This window comes from Filicampus tigris, chromosome 5, assembly GCF_054856515.1.
Source record: "Filicampus tigris isolate MCC_2025a chromosome 5, RoL_Ftig_1.0, whole genome shotgun sequence".
NCBI lineage: Eukaryota > Metazoa > Chordata > Actinopteri > Syngnathiformes > Syngnathidae > Filicampus > Filicampus tigris.
The window spans coordinates 1,845,898-1,867,616 of record NC_141221.1 but is presented as its reverse complement, the minus strand read 5'-3'; the positions used below and the strand labels follow the sequence as shown (position 1 = coordinate 1,867,616).

The following is a 21,719-nucleotide window of genomic DNA, read 5'->3' as shown; positions in this document are numbered from 1 at the left end:
AACTCCACTTTTATAATTGTGGTCTAAAACAAGGGTTAGTTGCAATTAGAACACAGGAGGCTCTCCATGACTTCACTCATGTTTTCTCCTTCTTGGTGCGACACGTCCCAGCAAGTGAGGTTCCGAAATAGACTCTGAAAGTAAGTAGGCCTTGGTCCATTATTGCACTCGACCATTTTCCTCCTAATCCCAGTTCGCACTAAAGTGTTTTTCTTTCAGGCAACCGAAATGATATTGAGCGCGACCACCACTGAGAACGAGAGTGGGATAACTCCCTTTTTTGTCATGTTTTTAATAGTCAAGTCCAGTAATGAATTGAGATGAGGCATATTGTGCAGATGAAGACTGGTCCGAATCAAGGTTTAGGTCAATCTTTTCCGTGATTCATCAGCGCACCACTGGGCCAATGTCCCCACAAAGGTGAGGCTCTGGATTCAATAGAAGTCTCGTAAAGCAAGTCGTGCATGTTATCATCGTTCATAAAATATTGATAGATTGGATTTAAACCACTATTGCGCTGAATCATTTTTCTTCTGGTCCCACTTTGCACTAAAGTGTTTTTATTTCAGGCAACCGAGATGATATTGAGCGTGACCACCGAGAACGAGAGGGGGCCAACTCCATTTTTCCTCTTTGCAACCGTAACCAGAGATGAGAAATTCAGGTCCAGAAGGTTTGTCTTGAGCCACAGGTGCTTCTGCGCAACTGAGCTCGTTTACCTGCCGGTTGATTAGAATCACCTGTGGCTAAACCCAAACTGTGTCAGGGTTTTTACTTTCGGGACCAGAATTTTCCATCTCGACCGAGACGGTACTGACCAGAGCTCGCTCAGAACTGGAGTGACTTCCAATTTAGTCCTTAGTACTTTTGTTTACTTTTTTCAGTGCAACGCTTATCCCAGAAAATCAAGTTTAGAGATGAAACAATATCTGGTTGGATTCTTACGTTCTAGGAAAGTCCCACGAGGTAAAAGTTTCCTGGACCTTTTAAGTGTAACAGTCCTCTTTTAAAGTTGTGGACTTGTGTCGTGTTTTATCGTTTTACTGTGTTACTTATTAAGAGCATCTAACTTCTTTTGAGTAATGATTTGACTTTCATTCCACCTCTTATCTCACCGGCCTCAAATAAAAAAACAAAGCATGTGTTATCGACCCTACGTGGTCAATAAAAGTGACAGTCGACATGCAGGGTGGAAGCGCTTATTGACAAAAAACATTTTCCGACTCACTTTCTTGACGCTCTGGAATTTCTGCTTGCAAATGACGCCAACACTATACAGTCATAATCGTAAAAATTCTTAACTTGGCTTTTGTGCTCAAAGTTCGATTGCAGATTAGGTAACAACAACAACAACAAAAATCAATGTGGATGTAAAATCGATTATTCTAAATAGTATATTTTAGAGATTTCTCATCAATGAGAAAAATCACGACTTTAAGAGATGACAAACTTTATTTAAAAATGTTACATCATTTTAAATCAGAGCACTGAATCAAAACCCATTCACAACAAGAGTACTAGAAAAAAAGGAAACTTTATTTCAACATTGAGTCAAAAACAGAGGCGTTTAAAAGAAACTAAACGTGGCAAAAATTGTGAGCGTTTCACAAAATAAATGAAAACCAGTCACAGTCAACTTTCAACGCCCAAAACAGCATTTAACGGCCATGGAAGATAACGGACATTCAATATAAAAGTGAAAAAGATGAAGTGGTGCCTGGATCTAAAACATCCCCTTTTTTCTTCTCCTTTCTTCCTATGAGAAAACAGGAGGATAATGAGAACATTCCTGAAATGAAACAACAAAATGACAAAAAGACTTTGTGCCTTTCTCGTACTTGTTATTTCTTATTGCGCTTGTTTCTTTTTGTCCAGGTAGTCGACAAGCGCTTGAACGCACTTGCTCTTGTCCGGCGTCGGGGCACAAAGTCTTTTGCCAACCTTGGACACAAAACTACAAAGGGAAAAAATACATACAGGAAAGCGTATTCATATAAATTGTAATATTGACGTTTACACTCACTCAGCAGTCACTCAGCAATACGTTTTATATGGAGGAAAAGGTTTCCGTTCTAAAAATGATTCTAAACAAGATGTGAAGGATAAAGATGACGACAACAATAAAATAAATGACACCTTTTTGTTTAGTTTTTTCAAAATAAAAAATTACTAAAAACAGTTCTCAAATTATACAACAAAAAAAAATACAAATACTGATAATTAGAGTTATTGTAATACATTTTAAAAAATATAAAAATCAAATTGTGTTTAAAGAGTAAACATTTTCATAAAAACATTTGCAGGTAATACAATAAATAAATAGAATATTTCAACAATTTTTAAAAATATGAAAATAATAAAATATTGAAATAAATACTGCATTAAAATAATGCATTTAAAGACTAATATTTATATTATTAAGATTAAAAGATGAATTTATTGAAAATGTAATAATTTATCATTTTAGTCTAATTTTTAAATAAGTTATGTTATCTAAATTTTAAATTATTAAATAAAAAGTGTAAATATTTTTCTTTTTTAAATTAAATCCTCTGAAAATGACAAAAAAATCACATTTTTAATAATGAATAAATCACAAAATATTTCCATCATATAAATGTTTTTAAAAACGGTCAAACAAAATGTGGGAAAAAATGACAGTGATAGTGAAATGAATTAATCAAACACTTTAAAATTACAAAATATTTTATATTCATTTGAAAAAGTATTAAAACAATAAAAACAAAAGCAGCTGTAAATGTTCAAACTCAATGCACATTTTAAAAAATGTTTTGAAAAATTCAAATATCAAATGATTTCACCTCTATCTGCATTGTTAAATAAGAGAAAACACAAGCGTACAATAATGAAAACGTATAAATAAATCAATCAAAATGAAAACACTAAAATAGATCAATACACATTTCAAAGTAACGCGATCACCAAATTTTGGCGAGCGAGCACTCACACGGTGGCCTTGAGTTTGCATCCCATGCCGGCTTCCTGGTGATAGTAGCCGACCACGATTCGGCGAGGGAAGCACTTGTCGCTGGTGGCCAGACAGCAGCTCTCGAGCTTCTCACCTGCCCCGAGAAAAACATGGCGGCACGTCAGCAACGGGCGGACGCCGACGGGGCGGTCTGCCACCGATCTTACCCGCTGCCGGGCCAAAGCAGGAAACGGAAAGCAGCGCCACCAGGAGCAGAGCGGCCGGTCGAGGGTCCATGGCTTGGATCTTGTGCGTGAGGTGTGATGCCGTGTGCTGCTCCACGGGTGGATTTATACAGCAGGTGCTCAACGGAAAGGGAAAGTCACATTCCTCATCACAGGTGGAACAACGGAAACATGTGGGCCTCACTTCCACCTCCTTGCCAAAATGTTTTGCTCTCGACAACATTCTGCCCTGAGGCCTCCGTTGAACTCACTGGACACACCTTTCATGTCTGAGGGTTAATCTGTTTCACTTTGCCGCATGACAATTGGTAGACATTTCTATCATGGGTAGACCCACAAAAAAAGTCTTACGAAGCCAGGCCTGAAAAGAAACAGGAAGTCTGCCATTTTGCTTGGGAGCGGCCATTTTAGGGTCATTTTGCTCATTTCCAGAGGCGCATTGAATACTTTGAAAATTCAGCCCGTGAAGCCCGTTTCACTTTGCAACATGAAATTTGGCAGTCAATCAAGAGCAGACCCACAAAAAAGTCTTAAGAAGCCAGGCCTGAACAGAAACAGGGAGTCAGCTATTTTGGTTTAAGGTGTATATGTGGGTATGCACACACAACATCTCACTTGTTTATTTTTGCTTCCCCTTTTGAAAAGATTTCAATTTTGGCCAAATGAGTTGTGCAGGATCCAAGACACATTAGTGAAAAGTTTTGGAATGAGTTATATTGGTCACTTTGTTAAATCAAAAACACCTGGCATGTGAATTGGAGTGTCTACTTTAATTGCTACTGTATGTGACAGAACTGACGTGCGCGGGGGTTTATTGGCACGTTTGTGCTTGCCTGCTACCTAGATAACGATCATCAGCAAATGCAAGTGGGGAAAAAAAAGATCGTCTTGCCAAGTGTGATGAAACAACTCAACAAATCAGCAAGCATCAAGATGATGATAATCCAGAAGGCCTGCTTTTGTGGTCTGCTTTAGTAATCATCTGATTTCATTATATCACTTGTGTTTACTTTCACTTTGGAGCAAAAATAAGCAAATACATTAAAAAAAAACTGTTGGGGGAGAAAGTAAATTTAACAAGGCTAAAAACACATCTTGTGAAAAATGTCTACACGAACGCTCTGGATCGATCCAAAAAACAAAACAGGCTTCTGGTGAAATTAAGTTTGAAAGTCACTTTTGCTTGAAAAAAAAAAACAAAAAACCTTGATTTTGCAAAGAACAAATAAAACTGTCATGATGTGGGTTATTGTTGATTTTGATTTTGAGTTTGTTAACCCTGAAATGAGCCTGAAATGAGAGACATTTCAGGATAAACAGACTTGAGTTTTCACTAAACCTGTTTTGTGAAACGGACCCCTGGTGGGTTCGTTGTCATGTTGCATATTACGGTGCGTCTGTTGCCCGGGTTTGTTTGCTCTCTGTCAAGTCCAAGTTATTTTTTTGTCTTCTGTTTGTTTTGGCACCTTTTTTTTTTTTTTTAAATTGATCGCAGTACTTTGTTTGCTTTCTGTTTTCTTCAAATTCAATTTGTATTTTTTGGAGAGTACATATGCCTTGCTTCCCTTCATTTGGGTCCTCGTCCATACACCAATGACAGAAACTTTTTTTTCTACAACTTTATTTTAAATGAAAAATATATTTGTTTTGATTTCACATGTTTGTTTTTTTTCTTGGAAAAAAATGTTCAAACAAATCTAAAAAATAATCAACCTTTTTTTCTCAAACTTTAACATACCGGGACATATTTTTTTTCCCTCTTAAAAATACTGCTTTCGACTATAAACTTTTTCTCTCAACATATCTTTAAAAAAATATCTGGAAAATATTTTGCTTTTCCTCTAAACATTTTTTTTCTCAAACAAATTATTTTTATCCACAGGCATTTTTTATTTTTGGTGTATCATAATTAGAACTGCTTCCCAAACAAGTAATCCTTTCTTCCTCAAAAAACTCATGCTTTCTTTTTCTTGAAAAATATACAACTTTTTGAGTGGCACAAAAAACTTTTACAAGAAAATGAATCTTTTTCTCGAATATCATATGTAATAGAACTTATTGCTTGACCAAGTGCATGTTTATTCAAGAAAATCCAACTTATTTTCAAGGGAAAAAAAAATTTATTGTTTACCTTTTTCTTTAGAAAATAATAGAAGTCATAAAAGCTTTTGCCCGAACATGTATGTCTTGTGACAATATTTTTAGTAATGTTTTTTTTCTAAAAAAAATAGAACTTTTTGCTCAAACAAGTACATATTTGCTCTCGTGAACATTTCTTGAATCTATCTCAAAATATACAATGCAATGCAACTTTTTGGGAGACTACAAATCTGAAAACAAAATTTAATGGATACAATAATGTAATATATTAAAGTAAGAATTAGAGGTTATAGGACTTTTGCTTAAGAACGTAAATATATCCATGTCCACATTTTTTTTTAAACTACACAAATGAATATATTTTTGTACACCCCTTCCACCCCCAATGGAAAAATCCACCTGAAAAATGCCTTGAGGAGAGTTCCATCATGATAAGCATCAACATGAAGAGTCATGTGCTGCCCGCGGTCGTAAAAAAGTCCAATTTCTCTTTCATTTCATATAAATGTTTTTTTCTTCACTGAAAGTCATCGTCTCCTCTTCCTGTTGTGCGCATTGGCAAACATCCCAAACAAACAGTTGCGGATAAGAAACTTGCGTTGTAGCTAGTTGGATGATTCCTGGAAGCGTCCTGATTTCAGAGAAGAACCACCGTTTCTCCTCGTATCATTTCAAAGTTCAACATGAAATTTGGCAGACGTATCAGGAGCCACATAGAAAATCTGTTGAGAATTTGAGGTGGAAGTCGGCCATTTTGGTTTGAAGCAGCCATTTTGTGCAAATTGCCTGGCTCGTACTCTCGGCACCGGTTTCACTGATCGACACGGAATTTGGGTGACATCGTTGACATGTCTATCATGAAAAATTCTCAAGGACTCATGTTGACAACTAAACAGCAAGTCTGCCATTTTGATTCAAAATTCCACGCCGTTTACTATGTTAGAAAAAGTTAGAAGAAGAAAAAGAATCCGCCCGGAAACCAGTTTCACCGATCGACAGGAAATTTGGCGGCCATGTCGTAACAGTCATAACGAGGCACAAAAGAGTCTCAAGGCCCCATGTTGAGAATTTAACCACAAATTGGACATTTTGCTTCGAAGCAGCCTTTTTGAATGAACTCCAGGGCTCATACTTTCTTTGAAAGTTGGAGAAAAAAAAGTTAGCCCCAGAAACCTGTTTCGCCGATCAAGAGGAAATTCAGTAGACGTGTTTATCATAGCGGCCATTTTGACCGAATTCCACTGCTTGTACTGTGATAAACTCCTTCTCTGGAATTTTCCCAATCGGAAGGAGGTATCGTCGATATACGGGTGATGCTAAATATGAAGCTATTTGGCCTACGCCATCTAATGTGGGCATAATGTGGACATTAAATTGTCGTGTTTATTGAAGAGAGAGGCAGACCTACAGACACGCAGCTACAGCAGACAGACACAAATGCAAACTTAGTTATGTTGATGTCAAAGCCCTGAGAAAGTAAAGGGTGGCCATAAACATTTTTGCACTAGAATGTAAATATTTTGTCATTACAGCATCCTGGCCAAAATTTTGCTCCGAGTAGGAAAAGTCAAGTTTACTTAAGGAGGAAGTCAACGCAAACATATTTTTTTCAAGAATATGTTCTATGCAAGCCCACTAGTTGAAACAGGGCATTCTGATAAATATTGCGTTTGTGGAATAAGAGTTAATCCACTCGTTTTTAGCTCTCTCCACGGGCGGCCATTTTACCACTTCTGTCGACTGAAAATGACATCATAACTCATGGCTCAGCTTCAGAAAACAGGTGAGCCGCGATTGGTCGTTAGCTGAGCCCTGAGCGGTTGCGATGTCATTTTCAGTTGACAGAAGTGACAAAATGGCCGCCCCGTGAGATGGCTAAAAAGGGGTGGATTTTGCTGCTCATCTTCCACAAACGCAATATTCATCAGAATGCTGTGTTTCAATTAGTGGGCCTGCTGGGAACATATTCTTGAAAACACTTTTTTTTTTTTTTTTTTTACAGTGGATATAAAAAGTCTACACACCCCTGCTCAAATGGCAGCTTTTTGTGATGTTATTCATCACTACCAGCGATGAGTCTGCATTACGACAGGAGGTGTGGTGGCTGGCCAACACAACATGGAGCTGAATGATGGTGGACTTCAGCACACATCCTTCGCCACAGCTGGCCCTCACACTGTCCAACCGCTCCGTGTCAGCCGTCAAGACCGCCAAGATCCTGGCAATGGCAGCTACCGGTGCTTTCTGCGGATAGCCGTTGAGACAATTGCAGTCATAGAATCACTCCTGTGTTTATCCATCAGTCTGGTTCGGTGCTGCAAGGTCAAAATCCGACTGCAACGAATAGTTCGGACTGCTAAAAAAAAAACCCAATGAAGCGCCCACCCACTCCTGAGGACTTGCGTGCTGCAAGAACTATACAAGGGTAGGCAAAATTCTTTCAGACCTTCCACATCCTGCTCACCACCTCGTCCAAGGTCCTTCCCTCAGGTAGGTGCTATCTGACTATGCAGACTAAAAAAAAGCCAGCAGACATTCCAATAGCTTCTTCCCTCTTGCCATTAGCTCCCTAAATAGTTCACTCAAAATTCTATAGTTGCCTTTTGCAAATGTTTGCCAGTTTTGAACACACCTGTGTGACAGTATTACCATATACATTGTCGTAGTTTTGCCACCCTACATATTTGTATAACTGTTGTTGATCGCTATTGCACACCGCTGGACACTTTAAAGAGCTCAAAGGCATCATTTGCATGTTTATAAAAATGACTGTGTCATAATTGCTGCACTGGTGGTCACTGCTCACTTACAATTGTGTGACAATTCTCTGCATCATCTGCACAAATGTCATGATATTATAATTATTGCACTGCTGGTCATTTCATTTTTGTTTGATGACATCACTTGCAAAGCTGTCACTGTTTGGTATACTATTATCACGGCACTAATACACTTTTTGTTATAGTTGCTACTGTAATACTTGTGTGTTTCAAACTACTAGAGACAAATTCCTTGCCTGGTTTTACATACCGGTACTTGGTCAATATGGATGATTCTGAGATTGAGTTACGAGCGTGGTCACTGAAGAAATATACTCATAAGTTAAAGCACAACTCTAATATCAATGTGGACCCCCGACTATTCGCGGGAATTAGGGCGAGAAACGGGTATAACCCGCCAATGAGGGTTTCCGTGAAAAACGGGGGTTGGTTCCTCCTCAAACCACATGCAAACAAGGAAACTTTAAAAACATTTTGAGAAACAAATCGCTGACAAGGTGCCCAATTGCGAGTTCACTTGATTTCTTCGGGTTCGGGGGATGGTGGCCGTCTTTCCTCACTGTGATCCAATTGCGCCCTCTTTTGGCCGCCCCCTGAGCGTCCTTCCTCGGGCTTGTCTTCTTCCTTCTCCCCGGCAGATGTCAGCTTCGCTCCTCGGCGTGTCGTCCCCAGCTGGCTGCCTGGCTGCTCTCTACAGTCAGTCAGTCAGTCAGTCAGTCAGTGCTCGGCTCTACTGGAAGGATGCTCGCCGACCGGCTGGGACGTCGAGGAGCTCCGCGCTAAGCTTTATTGTGTGTGTGTGGGTGGGCGGGTGGATGTTAATCGAGGAAAAAATGGCCACCGGCCGGCGGTGAAGCATCAACACTGGGAGCGGCGGACCGAGGCGTCCCGTGTAACCTTATGGATGTACGTGGAGGCCGCCCGCCTGGAGCTAATCGACGCGCCGCCGCACTCCTCCCCTCTCATTCCAGGCCAAGTGTTTTGCTGTGACCGCGACTTGGTCGGTGAGTATTGCGTGCTAAACGGAGGCTTAGCGGGCAAGCTAAGTGGCTAGCTGGCGAGTTAGCATCAACAAGCGCTGTGCATCTCGGCTACTTCCACACACCGGCCTAAACGTATCTTGTCCGCTGTCGTTTTTACATTTAACACCAACCATTCATGTGGTGATTTTTATTTTTTCATGTCAGAGGACACGTAAATATGACACTTGAAGGTGTCGCTGGAGATGCTAGGCGGGATCAGCTGGTTGCTAGCAAAGGGATCTCCGTGCACTGGAACGCCGCCTCTGGTGCTGCCTCGACCCGGGAGGCGTTTTGTCACTTGACGTTGCCCGAATCGTCGCGACTACGGAGGCGGGCGAGCAAGCAGCCGACACGCAGTGACGCCGCTTTGATTTACGAGACAAACATGACGGGGGCCTGGGGGAGGGGTGCTACGGTCACCGTACCGGATGGCTGGCTCGGTTCGAGTGTGACGTTCCAGAGGAAATGACTGGCATTTTAGTCCGCTTACTTCGGGCCTCGGTGCGGTTTTGTCGCGGTGGCCGTGGGGCGCGCTGTGGGATTCCAACTGGCGACGAGCTCGGGTCTGGTGGAAAATTAAGTGTGCGGAGTGGAGCGCACGAATGCGTTGCATGTGTAGCAGACGCATTAATGGAAACATTTGCGTTACACGTGTGAAATGCACATGGTCAGAAATGTATTATAAGCAGATGGAGAGTCGCCTTCGATGTGTACCGTAAACATGTGATTGTTGACATTGCCCATACTGGTAACACACGAACATGTGTGAAAGAAAAACTTGGTCAGATCAGACGTTATGTGTGAGGTAATCTGATTACCTCCGTGTGATCAAATCACGTTACATTGTAGACCAAAATAATGCTAACATGAACATGTAATGTGTAACAAGCATGTGATTGTTTACATGTATAGTAGTAGTAGAACCATTAGATTGGTTACATGCGCGGGCGAATCCTGTTCAGATGTGTGGTGTTACATGTGTCACAGAAGCATGTGATTGTTTGTGTGCATATCTAAAACATCTGGTGTGTTTAACGTGCAGATGTATATCGCCAACATACGAGGCGCTACTCACAATTTTACCTGTGTAACAGAAACATGATTGTTTAATGTGTGGTAGGAGCATAGATGGGTATGTCAAAAAACATACAAGGTATCACGCATGATGTTACATGTGTAACGTGCATGTGATTGTTTACATGTGTATTAAAAACACATGGTGCGAAACATGTAAGATGTGTGTTGTGTTACTGTTACGCACAAGGTATTAGACGTGATATGACATGTGTAGAATAAGCATGTCAAGTGTTCATGTGTCGTAGAAACACGTGTGTAATCGTGGGGTGGAAACATGCTTGGACGTCCATGACAAACATGGGCCATTACACACGTACAGTCTGATGCTACACGTGTATTAGAAGCGTTAATTTTTTTTACATGCGTATTTGAACTTCCCTCGCGTGTTTATGTGCAGTCACACACACGCCGTGAGTTGAACTGCTGCTCGTTGTGCTTCTTGAGAAGAGGCGGCCATAAAAGCGTGAGAGGAAAACATTTAATTAGCGCCCGGGGGAGCTCCTTATCCCGCCCGCTGTTCACCGGAGCAAAAATGAAAAATAAATAAAAACTCTGGCGCAATGTGCAGCCACAATGAGTTGTGCTCGCATTCTTATTTTGGTGGTGGTTGGAATCAGTGCAGACTACAACTCGAATTCTTATTTTAAGATTCGACTACTACTGTTCTCTGGGGGCGGCCATTTTGTCATTTCTGTTGACTGAAAATGACATCATAACTGCTCAGGTAACGACCAATCCCGGCTGACCTGTTTTCTGAAGCTGAGCCGTGATTGGTCGTTACTTGAGCCCCGAGCAGTTGTGATGTCATTTTCGATCGACAGAAGTGACAAATTGGCCGCCCCCTGAGATGGCTAAAAACGAGTGCATTTTGCTGCTTAACTCATATTCCACAAACGCAATATAATCAGAATGCCGTGCTTCAACTAGTGGGCCTGCTGGGAAAAGTGTTCTTCAAAAAAATGTGTTTGGGTTGATTTCCGCTTGAAGCAAAGCATTACCAACATGAAAGTAATTGATGCCCCTTCCTTAAAATGTCTATAGTTGTTGAAGATAATGTGAAAAGTCTTTCATTCTTTACATTCAATTTTTATTTTTATTTTGATGTTATTGACCTAAGCCTTCTGCCATCTATCGGAAGAGCATTTGGTAATTCTGCTTGTCACTAAATGTCGCTGGCATAGATAGATCAACAAATACACTTTACATTTGTAAAAAATAAATTATACTTTTTAAATTGGAAACACTGGCTGGGAATCAGTGCACTATACTTTGGGTTTGTCTTGGAATCATTGGAGATTTTACCTCCAATCACAAGAAGAAACCCTCGGGTGCTTTGTAACTGGTTTCTCCGGAGTTTCACACTTTTTTTTTTTTTCTCATCAAATCATCATGACTATTCAACAAGAACCCGGTAGCAAGATAGTACAGCAAGTGAGTGCCAAGGTTCGTCTGACCTCATTTCCTCCCCTGGTTGTAAAACGGTCGGGATATTTCCCCACAGGGACGTTGAGAGAGTGGGCGTGGCCGAGGCTTCAAGGCACCTGCTGGTAAACGGGCATTACGGCCGAGACCCGTGTTACATGACAGAGAGGCAAACAAACACACCACAATAAAGGGCAGAGCTGCGACAAAAGCAGCCACAAGATCTTCTTGCAGTACTTGCTGAAGGGCTTCTCGGGGCGGAGAATGTACGCATCCAAGTCAAAGTCTGGAATTACACCGCCAGTCTTAATTGCCCGTTTATATTTTTACTGTCTAAGATCAAGTTCGTTGTGTTCCAGTCACCGGATGCATGAAATTAATTCGCATTTGGAAAAAAAAACAACAAAAAAAACATGCTAGTCAGGAAATGTAAGTGTCAAGACAGTCGTTTATCGTTTAGTTTGGTCTGAAGTGAGTCTTCCAACCCATGAGTTAAAAAAAGCAGCTAAGCTCCATGTTGCTGCACGTTATCACCATGGTGACAGACAAACTGAAATTCTCAACATCACTAGTTAATAGACAAATGCAGGGGTCACCAACTTTTTCAAAGATGAGAGCTACTTCTTGGCTACCGATTCGTGCCGATCGGCCCGTTTGATACACACGTCTTAAATAACGCATTTGCTGAAATTATGTTTTGTGATATATTACTAGGGGCCGAGCAGCATTCACTCAACACGCAGATTGGCTAGCAGCCAGTCAACTCTACACATTCTCATTGGTTGATGCTCAAATCACTCAGCAGACCAAGCTCCGCCTTTTAAAGCCACACACGCTTGAAAGTCACCGATACTACAGTAGAATGTGAGGATGGCAACACCGAGTGGACGAAAATAATACCGTCATCTGACATTCACATTATCGTGCTTAGTGACGCAAAATCAATCTGATTAACCAGTTGGATAATGGACCATCTATTTTTATTTTTTTATTAATTTTTTTAGACTGATTATGATATTTGGACGAATGTAATTCTGATCATTGATTATTTGGCCGATTAATTCAGGATATATCTAATGAACCAAATAACTTACCTTTTTGGTCCCTTAATGCTTACAACAATAAATATATGAATTACAGACAAAACATTTGACTGTTTTACACTATTTTGTAATTTTTTGTATTTGTTTAACTTGACAACAGAGAGAGAGAGAGAGAGAGAGAAAAATCACATTTTTTTTCGATAGGGGATGTTTGAACGTTATTATCCTTGGTTTGTGTTGTAATGTGTTAAAAGAAAACCAATCAGCAAAAAAGAGCTAATATCGGACAATTAAATTGGCCGGCCGGTTCATCAGTCAGGCCCTACTCGATTCTGAAAATATTTCATCGCCGCAGCCCTAGTTAGTAGTTACATGTGTATCAGCAACATTATGACAAGTACAAGTTACTTCTTTAGCATACTGGCAGCATTCCGTGTGTACTATGTCGCATACAAAACGTGACACATATCGTGTAAAAAAAAAAAAAATACTGGCCTCGGTGCAACAGATGAATGTCGAAGCAGGTCGTCGTAGTACACTTTCCACGAGTATATCCGGATGGGTCTTGCGCGCTTAATGCCATGTATAAACACTGTAACTCATTTTATTTTGATCCACTTTGGACAATAAAACACAGAGCTCTTTGTGCAAACTCCACCCCCTTGTTTTTGCACCTAAATGGCCCATTCCTCTGGGCGCATTGGCCACTTGCCTCCACCCGTTCTTATTCCAAAGCCGCGTGCACCCCACCGGTGTCAGGGGGGGATCAGCTGCACCAGTCCCTGCAGGACACACACACACACACACACACACACATGCGCGTGCACACACAAACGCACGCACCCACGCACAGTGGGTCGGCTGGCAAACAAAGCCACTGGCACTGCCATGCTTCTCCCCTTCTCACGCCGCCGCGAGGGGAAGGCATGACACCGCAGTCACCGCCACCTCTCCTGGTCGGAAAGGCAACGCAGAAGGAAGGAAGGCAAGGGAAGTGAGCGTCTTTCAGGGGGGCAAAAAAAAGAAAATAATAATAATTGTCCCTGTGTCGAGATGCTGGCTGGGCACCGAGAGAACAGCAGGTAGGGTGGAAAAACAACAGCCCGTCTCCGCGGCGACCGAGGTGTTTACTGTGGTTGCGGCGCGCGTCCGCCATGGGTTTTGTTTTTATCGGCTCGCTACTCCCGTTTCGACTCCGCCGCACCCATTAACGTTGGTCCGACGTTAACATGGACGCAGCGAGATGCTCTGTGTCAGCAGCAGTCACAGACCATGATGATGATGATGATGATGATGATGATGATGATGTGCGCCAGCTTAAAGATGGGAGTCTCTCTTGCGAGGAGCAAGCCGGTCACTGTGTTTCCTGGACAGCCATGCGTTGGGCTTGCAGTGGAGATGACAGTCACGGTTGCAAAATGGTGGCAACAAATCCCAGCCGCTTACTGGAGGTCCAAACAAGTAGGCCATGTGTCAACTCAGGAGTCTGCTTTTCACTGACACGGGATTTGCTATCTCCACAGAACTCGCAATAAGCTTTTTTTTTGTCACGTTTGAGTCCAATTTGATGTTCCGGATTTCAAATTCATCTTGCTTATCTTACACGGCTACACTCTGAAGTAGTTGACGGGTGTTGTGAAATTGTTGTTTTTTTTAATGAGGAAATCAACCCAAACATTTTTTTTTCCAAGAATATGTTCCCAGGGCATTCTGATAAATATTGCGTTTGTGGAATAAGTGTTAATCCACTCGTTTTAGCCATCTCTGGGGGCGGCCATTTTGTCTTCTGTCGACTGAAAATGACATCACTACCGCTCACAACGACCAATCACGGCTCAGATTCAGAAAACAGGTCAGCCGTGATTGGTCGTGAACAGTTGTGATGTCATTTTTCAGGAGACAAAATGGCCGCCCCCAGAGATGGCTAAAAACGAGTGCGTTTTGCTGCTTAATTTATATTCCACAAACGCAAAATTCATCAGAATGCTTTGTTTCAACTAGTGGGCCTGCTGGCAACGTATTCTTGAAAAAAATATGTTTGGGTTGACTTCCTCTCGTGAGTATGGCAGTGTACTTCTTAACTTCACCCCCCAACTCTGAAGCATTTCCATGTTAGCAGCCCGAAATTAATATTGGGATATTTTCCTAGCCAAGCCTTCACACGGTGCATCCTTGATTTAAGATAGCTGACAACAACATCTGGGTATTCCATACATTTTTGGTTGATTTGTACTTTCTCTTGGAACAGAATTTGTGACGCGACGGATGACGTTTTACAAGATCACAAGGATGTAAGAACGGACAAGAGCGCAAATTTAACACTGCGAACTAGCATGGCTAACATGAGCTACTTTCCGCTGTTGCTTCACAAAGCGTAGAAGAGCGGCGAAGTAGCTATTCATTTTCCCGAGAACCAAATGCTTTTACCGCTGTAAAGCATTTTGACTTTGTGTCGAAAATTGTGTCGAAAATTATTTACTTGTGTTTCTGCGCCTACCTTTTGAAAAACGTACTTGATATATTTATACGTCAGCAGCAGTAAATGTTTGGATTCCAGTCGACGAATTCAAACGTTCACGACAGTGAATGAGTCAAACATCGCACCCGTTGCACTTTTCCGTTAGCTCTAACACGGCCGTCTTCTCACCTTCTTTATGCCTGTGAAACTAACTCTCAGGCTACCAGATTGACCCCCTCTGACCCCGCCTCCGTACCCGATAAGGAAAATACCGGCTTTTACAGGTTGCGTAAAAAGTACGACGGACAGACCTAACTTCCTAAAAAAGTTTTGAATTGATTTCAGTCAGATTTTGGAATGTTTTGCCTTAAAGTGTGTGCAATGTTTGTACATGGCGTGTTAATGAATTTCAGGTTAGTCTTTTATCCAACCGCCGCTGTCAAGCCGGAGCTCCCCGGCGTCCACATTCTCCCGGCAAAGCGGGAGTCATTCCCGCGGTTACGTCAGGCTTTCTGTCACTCTCGCACCCCTTTGAAGACGTCGGGCTTTTCCGGGACGTTGCGCTGCTGCCTTCATCTTGCTCACCAGTTGCCGCCAACTGCACGGGAGACACTCATCGCACTTGACGTACACTTTGAACATCGTCGGGAGGCTCGCTGAGGAGTTCACATTCCGCGGGCGCATTCAGCTGACTTGTTTTGATTGTTGGGGAACTTTTAACAGGATCAAATCAAAGTAATTTGTCCTCAAGTAATTCGATTAAAAAAAACAAAAAACAAACAATAACAAAAAAAAAAACAAAAGGATTTTTTTTCTGCCTCGGGTATGTGTTTATTTGATGTGCACTGTCAGGAATACATGTCAAGCCAGCCGCAACAACAATAGTCAATACACGTTGCCAACCGGTGAGAAGGTCAACTCCAAAATAAAATCTTACCAAATAAGACATGGACATCATTGCCGTGATGCGCTTTTATTGTGAAGTTGTTCCAGGCAGCGCGCGGCGGTTGACTTGACTCATCTTCCCGACTGGTGGTTGGATCATCATCACCATCATCATCATCACATTTTATTTATATAGCACTTTTCATACATAAAAATGCAACTCAAAGTGCTTTAAAACATTCAAAGCAAAACATAGAATTATCTTCAATCAAAAGAAAAGATAAATTATTTAAAAGTTGTTGAAAGCCAAACTAAAAAGGTGTGTCTTGAGCTTCCTCTTAAAAATATCAACAGTCTCTGCAGACCTGACATCCTCTGGCAGGCTATTCCAAAGGTGAGGACCAAAATGGCTGAATGCAGCCTCGCCATGCATTTTGGTCCTCACCCTTGGAATAAATAAAAGGCCGGCGCCAGAGGACCTCAGGATCCGCGAGGGCTGGTATGATAAAAGCAAATCAGATAAATAAGATGGCCCAAGACCATTAACACATTTATAAACTAATAAAAGTACTTTAAAATCGATCCTGAAACACACAGGGAGCCAATGCAGCAATTTCAAAACTGGCGTAATGTGCTCCCGCCCTCTGGTTCTCGTCAGCACCCGAGCGGCTGAATTCTGCAGTAGTTGCAGTGGTGAAATGCTCTTTTTCGGGAGGCCAGAGAGCAGGGCATTACAGTAAGTTGGATAGTTGGAGCCCAGTTTATGTTGCCGTCACAAACTGTTGCCAGCAACATCATCATGTCACCCTGAAACCATGTTCAGTCTCTAATTAAGGACGCTAAAAAACTCAAATTAAGAACGATACACTGACATTGTACAATACAGTGCTTGTTGCCAGCGTTAGCGCCTCGTGTCTAGTTGCTAGCCGCTAAGCGAGTGTCCCTCGCAAGGGCCGTTCGAGTGCTTCTCGAAAGCAGTTTGATAGGCGAAAATGACTCTACGTACTTGAATTCTGACAGCCTGACACATTTGCAGTTCCTACTGATCCATTTTCAACAAACTAGGCTTACTCAAATGTGCTGTTTTAGCCGGTAAAATTGGTACGGTGGTTCTGCCGTCACTTCCTCCCATAGCCTAAGAACTCACTAATGTTTCTATAGTAGAAAATAAAATTTGGTGCTCTGCACAGTTTACATTTAGGGAAAAAAAAAACTTAAATATCTAAAAATGAAAATCAATTGTTCGATCAAGATGAAGTAAAATGTGTTGTTTTCTCTTGCGTGTTCATAATTGTCTTTTAAAGTGGAAATCAACTCAAACAATTTTTCTTTCAAGAATATGTTCCCAGCAGGCCCACTAGTTGAAACACGGCGTACTTATGAATAGTGCATTTGTGGAAAATGAGTTAAACAGCAAAATCCACCCCTTTTTAGCCACCTCATTTTGTCACCTCTGTCGACTGGAAATGTCACCACAACTGCTCAGGGCTCAGGTAGCGACCAATCACGACTCAGCTTCAGAAAACAGGTCAGCTGTGATTGGTCGTTGTGAGCAGTTGAGATGTCATTTTCAGTTGACAGAAGTGACAAAATGAGATGGCTAAAAACGGGTGGATTCACTCTTATTCGTCAAAATGCTTTGTTTCAACCAGTGGGCTTGCATGGAACATATTCTTGAAAAAAAATATGTTTGGGTTGACTTACTCTTTAACCAAGCAAAAATATATATAATTTTATTTGACCAAATACTAGATTATATAGTCAAATGTACAACAGGTTTGTCTGTATAGTGTCATCCACGTAGCTTTTAGCTGCTTAAAGTTCTCCGCATAGCTTTGATTGAGTAGCTTTAGCTACTTGAGCTTCTTCTGTATCGCTTTGTCAATTTAGTGTAATCTGTGTTGTCTGCCCTTTCCCTTTAAATGGAACTTTTTGCGCATTGATTTATGTGCGTAGCTTTAGCCTGGTTGCGTTGTCCGTAAAGATTTACCTGCATTTCTTTCGCCGCACAGCTTTATCCATATAACTTTGTCTGCATATATTTATCGTCACAGCTTTTTTTTTCTCTTAGCTTTATCTAAAGAGCTTTTTCTTTTTCCGCACAGCTGTGTCTGTGTAGCTTTGTCTGCACAGCTTTGTCCGCACGGCTTCACCCAGGGATGGCTTAATTTTGGAAGCAGAACCACTTAAAAAAAAAACAAAAAAAAAAAACAACAACAACTTTCTCTCCTTTTCTTGATCGCCCGCGTGTGCCGTATGCCGCCTCTTCGTGCAACATTTGTTCGGCCTGGTTTGCGGTCCCGGCCCGTTGCCCGGTGTCCTGTCGACGCTCATGGAGTTATTCGCATGCAATTTGTGTGTGCGCACATGCGTGTCGTTACTTTCGTCTGAATCGGGGTCTATTTTTAACATGTCACCGGGTGCCGTGACGCCAGTCGTCCCTCTTGCGACGTTCTTCCTGCTGTGACTCAGGAAGCATTATGCTGATTTTTCGGCGGATTGTCATTGTTTTTTTTTTTTTTCCAGACGTTGTGTGTTGAACTGGCAGCCTTTCCAACTTTGTATTTTTGCCATAGTCTGGCTTCTCTCATGCTAACTGATTAGCTGATTGGCGTTCTGGAGCTCTTTGATGCGTCAGTCACTCCCGTCCCGGAAAATTCACTTCCTGTCCTGTTTATCAATTTGAGGAACTGCAAACCACAATAGCAGCAGATTTTTTTTTTTTTTTTTTCACATCCTGTTTCAAGCGCATCCTGTTCCTGAGCGACTGCGGACACAAGCATTAAGATGACACGCATGGATGCTTCTGTTGGTTTAATGGTTTGAGCTCCACGTAGAATTTCTCTAAGGCATAAAAAGGCCCCTGTACATTGAAGTGAAACTACATGTTGGTTACCTTCATTTCACATATATGCTCAATATGTACATTTTCCTGACCCTCCGTTGACCTCTCAGTCAAAGAGGTCAAGTACCAAATGACAGAGTGACTGTTATCTGGATATTTTTATACCATATCACAATAAAGCTATTGTGCGATCATTTGGGGATGCACCGATAGCATTTGTTTCAGATCGAGTACAGTTACTTGCATTTGAGATACTAAATACCAATATTTGATAATGCACAATATCTATGTAGCTAAAATAGGTAGAACTACATGAAAATTAATTGAAGAAATTAAATCATTATTTTTCACGTAATTGTATTTTAATATACTTTTTTCTGAGATTTTATATTTTATGATTGCATTTTTTGGACGATACTGAATTTCAAAATTATTTTAGCACAGCCGTTTTTTTTCAAAGTGAGAATTAGACGTATTTTTTAACTGTGTAGAATGTTTTAGCTGCTAATCACTTTGAATGGTTTTCAGCACACCAAACATTTTTAGCGTGACAGATATTTTTTTAGCCTGACGAATGATTTAAGCACAACAGGTTTTTTTCAAGAAAGATATAGACGAAGGCGGTCTTAAACAAATGATACACATTTAATGGCATTTGCGATTTCTTTTGTCAACATCCCGTCTTGATCTGTAAGAAGGAATGGAGAAAAGTTGAATAACATTCAGACATGGTCCATGGTGAGCTTTTGTTGTTGGTTTGTCAACACTGCTCCTCCCTTGTCTGAAGTTGAGATTTGATCTCGCAGCAACCGTCTTTAACTTGTGAACAGTCAGCAGTATGGCAGCCTCAAGCTATAGTGACAACTGCGTACATTATTTAAACGTCAAAGAGGCCGCCAGCATGTTTGTGAACATCAACTTTGTACTGTGGACTCGCGCTCGCATTGATTTGATGACAGAATTGATTCCTAATTGAACGTGGGAAACATCAGCCAACTAAGCTTTGAGATCAAAGAACAGTAATCCTTCAAGTGATTCTCATCATTTTTTTCTACCTGGGAACTGAACTTTTGTTTTTATTCCACGATACAAATAATAATGGTTACCTTAGTCAGCTTTGTGTGTGTGAGGCTCCAAGCATTACAAACAACACGCACAATAATAGTCAGTTATGAATAAAGTGTTCCCCCACCTATTTGCTACTTGCAAATTACTTAAAAACATTTTTTGTAGCCTATATTATAGCCTATACTATACCAAAAGATGGCTCCCTCTTGTCTAATATAAAAATATTGCATCTTGTGGTATCTTACAACCGAGGAACTATGTTGAAGTGGATATAAGAGCTTCTGCAAGGCCCTGGCTAATTCATGTAGAAGTAATGCTTGGGAATCATGTGACATTTTGTTTTCAAGGAATAAATTGAAATGAGGGGTGGAGCATTTCCAAACCTATCACAAACATAAAGGTAGTGATTTGACGCCACCCCGTGGCATCTTACTGCTTAAGAACGTGATGTTGAAGTGTAGGGAGGAGCTTCTACAAAGGGGCTTGCCGGTATAAAGTAGTGCTTTGGCATCATCTTGTGGCAAATTTGTCATGGATTTTCACCAGTCGTGTCAGTGTTTGGTCCTGATTACTCTGCAATTTAAAAGTCAACATCCTTGGAAAGGATAACGTTCTTAATCAATCAATCCGACTTTAATTTATTTAGCACTTGTTGGACACTAAAATAGAGCAAAAAGTGTTTTATACAATAAAAGCAAGCAAACTAAGCATGGTAATATTTTTTTTTTTTTTACCATGACTCAGATGTTTTAGCTGGATTGTTTTAACATGACTTTGTCTAATGAGGCCCTTTTTTCTTTTTTTAACCATAATTCATGATTTTCGCATGGTACGTTTTTTTTTTCCCCAGATTTTTCCGTATTGCATTGCATTAGCTGGTGTACCTAATCAAGTGTCCAGCGAGTGTTTTGCGTCGCCTTCCACGAGCCCGCGTGAGTCTCACGGCCGTCATGCGGTTGTGTTCAGGGCGAGCTTCGTCCTGAGCAAGCCTCTGAAGATGAACATGGTGAAGAGGATCATGGGGCGGCCGCGTCAGGAGGAGTGCAGCCCCCAGGACAACGCCCTGGGCCTGATGCACCTGCGCCGCCTCTTCTCCGAACTCTGCCACCCTCCCCGACACATGACGCAGAAGGAGCAGGAGGAGAAGCTCTACATGATGCTGCCCGTCTTCAACAGGGTACGTGACGCCATTCATCGAAAAGCTCAAATATATCGATTCCCCCCCCCCCCCCAAAAAAAGCATTCATACACGATGGCCACAACCGACGCCAAGACTGGTTCATGGTCAACCAGCCGCTAACTTGAGCTCTGCTTTTGCTCACTGACACCCACGTCACTCACCAGGCCAGGCCCCGCCGTTTAAAGCCATAGGCACTCCAAGTCATTGATAATACGGTCTAGGACGTAAGAATGGCACCCCAAGTGGACGATATTGATAATACCTGCATTTCACAAGCTTTAAAAACGTTTTTTTTATATTCAGATTTTTTCATCCGATTAATCGATTGGTTAATCGACTGGAATAATGTGTTCCCTGAAATTGTATTGATTTCTTCCCAGCAGTCTGTTCTCTTCATTTTGTAGCGTTTCTCTGTGTTGCTTCCAGTGCTGTAGTATTTGATGTTAGATTTTCTTTTTTTTTGTCTAATCAGATTTCAGTTCTTGCGTTGCCATGTCAACCTAATCTGCCCAGGGCCTTCCATCGTCTGATTGGTTGGTCAGCCCAAACCCGGTTACAGCAAACTCAGACTTACAAAACACGCCTGTAGTGATAAGCACATATTATTTTATTTAATAATTAGCATCTCTGGTGAGTATTTTGTATTGTATTTCGATGCTGTTTTT

The 21,719-nt window shown here is 41.4% G+C and overlaps 2 protein-coding genes across 7 annotated transcripts in view; one reads left to right on the top strand and one right to left on the bottom strand.

Annotated features, from left to right (window-relative positions):
- Positions 1-1,515: 1,515 nt before the first annotated feature.
- Positions 1,516-13,315, bottom strand: LOC147146819 (C-C motif chemokine 4-like). 3 transcript variants are annotated; one of them, XM_086029827.1, is made up of 6 exons: positions 13,114-13,315; positions 7,299-7,518; positions 3,157-3,293; positions 2,969-3,083; positions 1,839-1,954; positions 1,516-1,756 (listed from the first exon to the last, which is right to left on the bottom strand). In XM_086029827.1, the coding sequence occupies exons 3-5, from the start codon at positions 3,224-3,226 to the stop codon at positions 1,849-1,851; spliced, it is 291 nt and encodes a 96-aa protein (XP_085885953.1). In that variant the 5' UTR covers positions 3,227-3,293; positions 7,299-7,518; positions 13,114-13,315; the 3' UTR covers positions 1,516-1,756; positions 1,839-1,848. The 3 variants fall into 3 exon arrangements, with proteins under 3 accessions (XP_085885953.1, XP_085885952.1, XP_085885951.1); XM_086029826.1 differs by lacking the exons at positions 7,299-7,518; positions 13,114-13,315 and having other exon boundaries at positions 1,516-1,752; positions 3,157-6,957; XM_086029825.1 differs by lacking the exons at positions 7,299-7,518; positions 13,114-13,315 and having other exon boundaries at positions 3,157-6,951.
- Positions 8,701-21,719, top strand: part of wdfy3 (WD repeat and FYVE domain containing 3) — a 59,581-nt gene continuing 46,562 nt past the window's right edge. For 2 of the 4 annotated variants that reach the window (XM_086029822.1, XM_086029821.1), the window contains exons 1-2: positions 13,466-13,700; positions 20,841-21,051. In XM_086029822.1, coding sequence (XP_085885948.1) covers positions 13,672-13,700; positions 20,841-21,051 — 240 coding nt within the window. In that variant the 5' untranslated portion in view covers positions 13,466-13,671. Of the gene's footprint in view, positions 9,059-13,465; positions 13,701-20,840; positions 21,052-21,719 lie in introns of those variants that run through there. The other 2 variants (XM_086029823.1, XM_086029824.1) reach the window with 2 other exon arrangements.